Here is an 8781-nt window from a genome sequence, read left to right as displayed (position 1 = left end):
CTGGACTCCTCTCTGGACTCCTCCCTGGACTCCTCTCTGGACTCCTCCCTGGACTCCTCTCTGGACTCCTCTCTGGACTCCTCCCTGGACTCCTCTCTGGACTCCTCCCTGGACTCCTCTCTGGACTCCTCTCTGGACTCCTCTCTGGACTCCTCTCCGCTCCTCAGCTGCTTTACAAGGAATTTAAAAGAAACGGAAAGAAGAAGGAGAAGGGGGGGCGGGGGGAGATGTTAGATCCTCTCCTCACACTTCATGCCCCCCTCAGTAGAGATGGTTGAGCTCTGGTCCAGCTCGCTCCTGCGCTCCTCTCATCACCAGACCCAGTCTCGCGCACTTCTCCTCCTCTCCCATCAGCTGACACCGCGCGGCGGGGCGGCTCGGCTCCTCTGTCTGCTTCTCCTCTGAGACCCCACTCCAACCTCCCCCCCACCCCCCCACCCTCCCTTCATCCATCCCTCCGACAGACAGAACCCGACCCCCCCTCCAAAAAAAAAAAAAAAAAAAAGCCCAGGCTGTTCAAGCTGCTGCCGAGAGCGCGATGGAGAGGATTTTATCACGCAGGGACGGACGCCACGACGGATGCGTGGAGCTGCGGGACGCTTTCAACAGGAGATGCGTTCAATGCGGGCGCGGGGACTCGGCGCGCGGCGGCACGATGCGGATCAGGACGGGGATGGTTTTCTGGAATCTCTTCTTTTCACTGATGCTCACTTGTGTGAAAGGTAACGGGCCACTGCAGCAATCCTGCGTGTGTGTGTGTGCGCGCGCGCGTGTGAGAGTTGGGATCCAAAGCTGTAATGTTACAGACGTGCGCAAAAGAGAAGACCACTTTTTCTTATTAAAAAAAAAAAAGAAAATAAAAAAAAAGGCGCATTTCGGCGGTTTTTACGCTCAATGCGGGCTCTAAGTCTTCTTGCGGTAGCCTCCTCCTTCTCCTCCTTCTCCTCCTTCTCCTCCTTCTCCTTAATAGCCTATACGTGATCTGCTTTGCTTAGTGGATTGTTGAGCTGCAAGTGCACACACTGCAGATTCCCTGTGAGGTGTTGGGGGGCGGAATCAGAAGCAGGAGTCCAGAGATAAGGATGAGCGACTTGTAAAGTGCGTGAGGTTTGTGCGTGAGGCCAGAACCAGCTCGGGGACTGGTGGTTCTGGGTCTGCAGGAGTGAGCAGGTGGAAGGTGGGCTGCTTGGTATTCACTCCGGGTCAGAGTCCTTGCTGTGGCTGCTCACGTGACCGCTGGCTCTCTGATTTTATTATTAAAGTTGGGATTTAATCATGTTCCTTGAAATGATGCTTGTTTGTAGTTTTTATTTTTAAACTAGACTCATCACGCAGAGGTGCGACTCCTCTCCCTTCTTGCTCCTTGATGCTGAAACTCAGTTCCTGTCAGGATCAGTCACGGCAGCTGTTGCTGGTCCCCACATTCAAATGATTAAACCAGACTAAAAAACAACATCAATGGTCTAAAACTCTTGTTTACCAACACATATCCTGCTTCCCGTAACTAAAAAAGTAAAAGTTGTGCATCAGTTAAATGAATGCATATCACCCGCCTGTGGTTTACACTAAACCAGGCGGTCTGCAACCTTTGTGATAAAAAGAGCAGTTTTTGCCTCTTTGCTTATTAATTATGATGTTCAGAGCCACAAAACCTGCTCCAACTGTCAACTGGTGGCCCCTGGACCAGTTTGTTGGAGATGGCTTTTCCAACCAGTGGGGGTGATATTATAAAACGAAAAAATGTCTAACTATTATTAACATTTATTGATATTTTTACATTTTAATAAAAAAGAAAAGAGCAGATTCATGTAGAGAAATTAAAAATATATATATATTTAATAATGTTATAAAATTAAAACATTGAATTCTGCAGGCTGATGTGAGTTCTCTTAATTGTGGAAGAATTAAGTAAAGCGTAAAGTTAAAGACAGAATAAAATTATATTACATTTTTAAAGAAAAATAAATACTTTTGTTTACTTTGACTTAGTTTTTTGTATTTTATACTTAGTCTTATCAAAGTTACCATATTCCTTCTCAGCAGCTTGTCTTAAAGATATTTCTAAACATTCTGCTGGTTTGGAGAGAACGATCAGCTGAGAGACTGGAAGTCGACTTAAAGTGACTAACAAACTACTAGCATGATGTAGACCACATGTTTTACACCGTGTATTTGTACTACCTTCACATGTCTGAAAATGACAAGACATCTGCTGAAACTAGACATTTTCATTGTTGGCAACAATTGAAATAAAATTCAGTTTTATTTAAGTTTGGGTCAAAGCCTGACAGGGCCGCTGCAGCGGGACCAAAGAGCCACATGTGGCCCCAGAGCCGCAGCTTGCAGACCCCTGCACTGAGATCATTTGACGCAGAGTTAAAGCTGTTTTGCTCCAACTTTATAAATGTTGTGCCAACTCATGGAAACTTGTGAGATCTACTAAGACTATGTTTTTGGGATGACTCTCAGCTACTACCACGCCTACTTTTAGCTCAGCAATTGCGAAAGTGACTGTGATACATTCTTTTTGTGTTTTCTAAGTTCAACTGGTTGTGACATCTTGAGTGAGTTGTCTCCTAAAGGTCATGAGTTTTATTTACATACAATGATTACTTTCTGAGAGTTTCATTCAAATCTGTCCAAAGGGTTCATGAGATATTTTGCTAACAGAGATGATTCCAGCCCAAGTTTGAAATAAAAGTTTGTGCGATCTGTTAGAGATGTGTGGGGGATGACTCACACCTGCAGCGGCACCTAATTTTAGCTCAACAGATCTCAAACTGGTTGAAGTATGGACCTTTGTGTTTGCTAATGTTGCTTAGCTGTGGCGGCCATCTTGAATAGTGTTGACTCCGAAAGTTAATCAGCTGTAGATGAACGTGCATAAAACGTAGTCCTCGTGTTCATTAGACATTTTGCCTGTGAACAAACACATTAGATTCTGCTCAGATTATGGGTCGGAGGTGACTCTCAGCTACACCAAACATTAGCTCCATATTTGAACAACTGACTGAGGTAGAGTCATTTTTGAGTGTGTTAAACATGACACTCTGTGGTGACCATTGAATCGAGCTGAGCCCAAAAGTTAATCAGTGCTGGATGTGATTCCAGTGATTGCTTTCAGAGACTTAAGTTAAAATCCATTCTTTGGTTTAGGAGATATGTTGCCAACAGACGGACAAACCTACACACACCCACCAACATATTAACACTCACCCCACCTTTCAGCAACAGGTGATAAAGTTTAGTCCCAGTCCCTAAAAATAAACATACATGTGTGGAGAGTATCTGTCAGACGGTGCACAGCTTCTCACCTGCTGAATGCACGCATGTGCTCCTGAGTTTGAACACAGATCAGCTTTAAATGCAGATTCTGCCCCCTCTGCTCGTGAGTAATGCGCGTGTCTGTCCATCGGGGGTGGATGTGCAGCATAAAACTGAAAGAAGGAGCCAAGTTGACTCGACTCTGTTTCATCACCACCCACACTGAGGCAATGTCAAACCTCCAGGCCACTGCCAACAACCCCCCCAGTCCTCTTACTTATTAGGGAGGCAGCCAGCCGGGCAGTGGTGAGGGGAGGAGGAGGGGGTGGAGGAGGAAGAGAAGCCTCCCCCCTTTACGTTTTTTGAAAAAGAGTGGAGGAAGAAGGGGCGAACAGCTGTTGTTCCACTGCTGTGACAGTTGACACAATGTTTGCAGAGATAAAAAGATACCGACCAAATCTGGACGCTCACTCACTTTTCCTGCACAGATAATGATGTAAAAAAAAAAAAGATTCTTTCGGTCGAGAGTTTTCCACCACAGCATCTTTTTTTAATTTATTTTTTATTTGACTGGACCAGAATCCATGAGTACAATTCAAAATCTAATTTCACCAAGTTCTTATCAGCGACTGACATCAGCTGTAGTTGTTTTGGTAAATGGACTGTATTTATATATCACCTTTCTATCTCATCAAGACACTCAAAGCTCTTTACAACACAATCTGTGTCCTCATTGACCCATTCATACAGCACTCTACTAGATAGCTACAAAGAATAATCAGAGCTTTATCACATCCATACACTGATGGGACACAAATCGGAGGCAATGAGGGGTTCAGTGTCTTGCCCAGGGACACTTCGGCATGTGACTGCTGGTGTATTCGAACCCCCAACTCTTGCATTGGAGGACGACTGCTCTAACCACTCAACCACAGCCGCCCCATGTAATGCTCAGTCTCATTGCATCTCATGCAGTATTGAGACATTTTGTTTAATCTTGTTAGTGCTCAGAGTTTGTGTTGGGGATGATTCTCAACAACTTCTGCTCCAAATTGTAGCTGAAAATCTGTAAATTTCACCGAGTTATATCCATTTATATGTTTGTTAAGGCGGCACGGTGCCACAGTTGGTAGAGCTGCCTCTCTGCAAGAAGGTGGCTGGATCAAATTGGGCCATTCTGGGTGGAGTTTCCATTTTCTCTTTGTGCATGTGTGGGTTTCTTCCCACAGACCAAAAACATGCACGTTAGGCTGATTGGTAACTCTGACTCGTCCCTTGGTTTGATAGTGAATGGTTGTTTGTCTTGTTTGTCTCTATGTGTCCCTGTGATGGACTGGAGACCTGTCCAGGGTGTTCTCAACCTCTCACACAGTGATAGCTGGACATGGGCACCAGTGAGAGCGGGCAAAAGATAAAGGATAGATGTTTGCTAAGACTGTTCTGCTGTGTCAGCCATCTTGGATAGCATTGACTTCGAAGGTTGTACAACCAGTGACTACCGGTACTTCCTGAGAGTTTTATTAAAATTTGTTCAGTCATGTATGAAATGTTGTGTAATGGTTCAGACAAACAAACACAAAGACATAGTCACCAACATGGCTCCACCGTCATCTCCGCCTGAAGGCAAAGAAAATGTTCACATGTCATATGTTGAGTCTCCTGATCCTTGGTGGCTTCATCAAACTAGAACAGACAGAATACAGAAAACACAATTACAGACTTTTACTGAAATTACATGCCATGCTTCCTTTTTTTTACGCTCTCTTGAGTTGTATTTATTTATTTAAAAGTTGTATTTATCTTTATTTTTTCTATTTAACTTTGCTTTATTTATTAATTAAGACATCCAGCTCATTTTAAGTACACGGTTTCTGTCTGTAAAGCAGAAGGTAGGAAGGAGCTTGAGGCTTAAGAGTAGAAATGCACCACACGGCTTGTTTCTAACTTCCCACTGAACTGCCAGCATCAAGTATTTATACATATTAAAGGTTTAGCATTCCTTGACAGAATCAGATGGTTGTGGTCCCTCGTCATGGAGCAAAGAGGGGGAATTGGAAATACACTCCATCTGTCTGTCCGTGTCGTGAGCAAGATGTTTAGAAACTTGACATCAAGTGAGGAACCAACTTTATTTTGGTGTGTGGCGGCATCTAGGCATAAGGAAGTTTCCTTTCGAAAATTGAGTTGCCATGTCTAAATCTAAGATGGCCACTACCACCATGTACTGTATATAAAAATGGGGCAGCTGTGGCTGAGTGCTTAGAACAGTCATCCTCCAATGGGAAAGTTGGTGGTTTGGTTCCACCAGCACAGATTGTAGTGTGAAGCACTTTGAGTATCTTGATAAGGTAGAAAGGTGCTTTATAAGTGCAGTGAGTCCATTTACCATTGAGGAAGTTATGCTTTCTAGTTTTTATATTGCTTCAAAGTAAAGTTTCCTCAAATGACTGGGTTGACCAGTGGGGTGCCCAAAGATCCTGTATTGTTGAGAAATAAGTAGCCAGTTTGGTCAAACTTCGGAATGTGGAATTTCATATGATCGTGCAAGACATCTCCACCTCCAGATGCAGGAAGAGAGTCACCTGCATCATGAAGGACCCCACTCACCCAGCACACACACTTTTTGCCCCGCTCCGCTCAGGCAGGAGGTTAAGGAGCATTAAGTGTAGAACCACTAGACTGAGGAACAGCTTCTACCCTGAAGCTGTTAGACTCATGAATCTCTAAGCAGGAAAATCACTGTAATTCCACTTTAAATGGTGATATTATATTATCTGTGTTGCTGATTATCCATGCTGCTGCATTCATTCATGCTCATCTGCTCACTCTAGACTCATGTTTGGGCTGCTGTTGTTACGCCGTATTGTTTTACACTATTAATGTTTAGTGTGCATCTTAGATCCTTATATACTATTTTTTTATACTTTATATTTTTGCTATTTTTGGATGTAACTGGGACCTTGACTACATAATTTCCTTCCACCTCATGTACCACATGTGATGATAATGACATTAAACTTGAACTTGACAGATGCATGTGTATATGTTTTGAATGACTCTCAGTTACTACCACATCATCAGTGTTAGGTCAGTATTTACTGTATACAGTTGACAAAATTATTGCTATTTTTGTGTTGGCTAAGATTTATTAGCTGTGGCTGCCATCTTGAATAGGCTTGATTCAAACCAATGAATTTAGATGTACATCCACTGTTTGTCAAAGTTTCACTTAAATCTATGTGGTGGTTCATGAAATATTTGTTGTGTTGCGCCATTTAGTTCTTGTTTTTATAAATCTTTTTTAACTTTACTTAAAAATTTGACTAATAAGAGACTTTTTTGAACATACCAATGATAAGTCAGTAATTGGAGTTAATCAGGAGGTTGGTGAAAGGACTTTAATCTGATCACTAAGCCACTGATGAACACGTTATCTCAGTGTAATCATGTAAACAAGATAGAAGGGCTACTGAGGCTAATGGGGATTACAGTTTGTCTGTGTAATTTATCTACGAGGAACGTGCTGCCTTATCCCTCTGCCTTTAAGGGTCTTCATCTGGACGAGCAGTAACGTTCCTCAGCGCTGATATCTTCATGAGTAGAACTCGGATCAGTTTCCGACTTCCCGCCAGCGGCTCCGGTCCTGGGCCGGACTCACAGATACAGCTGCTGATGAGTCCCAGTGAAGGTCGCAGATTGTTTACTGGTGCCGCTTTAGTCGCTTACAATACAGGCAGTTCTGTTGGTGATGAGGTATTGGCAATATCTTGTCTTCAGGAAGAAAAATAGCCAGCAGTTTGTTGAGATTAAATATAATGGGTTCACTGGAGGCTGCTTCGGAGTCAGGGCCACAGATTCAAGGTGGACTGCATCACAAAGCAGAAGCCTTTTTTTTTCTTTATCTGACTGGATTAACCTCAGCTAACTGCCTGGAGACATGCTTGATACTAAAAATGTGTGTTTTTCTTTAACCTTAATCAAGATAAAAATCTTCAAGCGACTGATACGGTAGAATTGTGCGGCGACTTTGCACCTGAGACGCTCGGTTGAAACTATTCCATCAAAACAGAGCACAGTGTTTCATTCAGAGGATCTACAAGGGGCACAGATGTGACACTGCTGCATATTTTCATCCATCACAGCCGAAGGGAAAGGCAGAGCGGAAACATTTCTGCTCCTGTCTGCATGCGTTTGTCTGTCTGTTAGCAAAATATCTCATGAATTAGTTAAAAAAAGAATTAAACTCTTACAACGTATAATCTACATGTGATTTCCATTTGGAGTCAACCCAAGTCAAGATGGCCGCTGCAACCAAGCAATGTTAGCAAACACAAAAAGGGCTAAAACTCAGTTAGAGTTGCAGATACTTAGCTAAAATTTGGTGTGGTGGTAGCTGAGACTCATTCTCAACACATACTCTGAGAGCTAACTGATTGCTTTTGTCATTAACTGTTCGTCACCTGTGCCTGTTTGTTAATAAAATATCTCATGAACCACTGGGTGGATTAATAAAAAGCTTTCAGAAATTAATCAACAAACATCTACATTTTGGATGAATCAAGATGGCTGCCAGAGCCAGTATTTACATGCAATCATGGCTACAACTCAGACAATCTTTCAATTACTGAGCTGAAACTGTGTGTGGTAGTAGCTGAGCATCGCCCCCAATATACAGGACAAAATGTACTGTACATTTGGTGCATGTGCTTGGCTGAGGAGCCAATGGGGTGAAGCTACCATCTGCGGGATTATGACTGAACGCCTCTACGTCAGAATCCTGCCTAGATGCGCTGATACCAAAGTGCTGCTGTTCTTCAGCTGGTCTCTGATAGCCGGCTCCGTCCGGTGCAGAGAGCCGTTTGCTACTGGGAAGAGGAGCAGCCGAACCGCAGCTGCACCTCACCACACGCTCACGGCATGTTCTGCTTAGGTGCGGTGCTAAAGGACTCGCAGACGATCTGATGATGTAGATTGATCACAAAATGTTTGCTAAAAACTTCAACTATTGGGGCCAAGACCGTTTCTCTGTTAGCAAAATATCTCATGAACCACAGGACATATTTCAATGAATTTCTCAGAAAGTAATTATTGTGAACTATTAGAGTGAGCTCATTTCAAGATGACTGTCTCAGCTAATCTGGCTACAACGTCATCATTTTCCATTTCATGATGATTTCAGACTGAAACTCTGGTCCGAGAGGCAGCGGGTGACAAGCATTCCTTCAAAGAGTTCTCATTTGAACCAAGTGAATATCTATCTATCTATCTATCTATCTATCTATCTATCTATCTATCTATCTATCTATCTATCTATCTATCTATCTATCTATCTATCTATCTATCTATCTATCTATCTATCTATCTATCTATCTATCTATCTATCTATCTATCTATCTATCTATCTATCTATCTATCTCTCTATCTATCTATCTATCTATCTATCTATCTATCTATCTATCTATCTATCTACCTATCTATCTATCTATCTATCTATCTATCTATCTATCTATCTATCTA

The 8781-nt window shown here is 42.7% G+C and overlaps 1 protein-coding gene across 1 annotated transcript in view; it reads left to right on the top strand.

Moving 5' to 3' along the window:
• Positions 1-437: 437 nt before the first annotated feature.
• Positions 438-8781, top strand: part of LOC119410362 (CUB and sushi domain-containing protein 3) — a 416314-nt gene continuing 407970 nt past the window's right edge. Inside the window, exon 1 of the mRNA XM_037677273.1 lies at positions 438-722. Within this exon, the coding sequence (XP_037533201.1) occupies positions 539-722 (184 nt within the window). The 5' untranslated portion in view covers positions 438-538. The remainder of the gene's footprint in view (positions 723-8781) is intronic.

This window comes from Nematolebias whitei, chromosome 5 (assembly GCF_014905685.2).
Source record: "Nematolebias whitei isolate Nwh7 chromosome 5, NemWhi1, whole genome shotgun sequence".
Classification (NCBI taxonomy): domain Eukaryota; kingdom Metazoa; phylum Chordata; class Actinopteri; order Cyprinodontiformes; family Rivulidae; genus Nematolebias; species Nematolebias whitei.
This window is presented reverse-complemented; position numbering and strand designations above follow the sequence as displayed.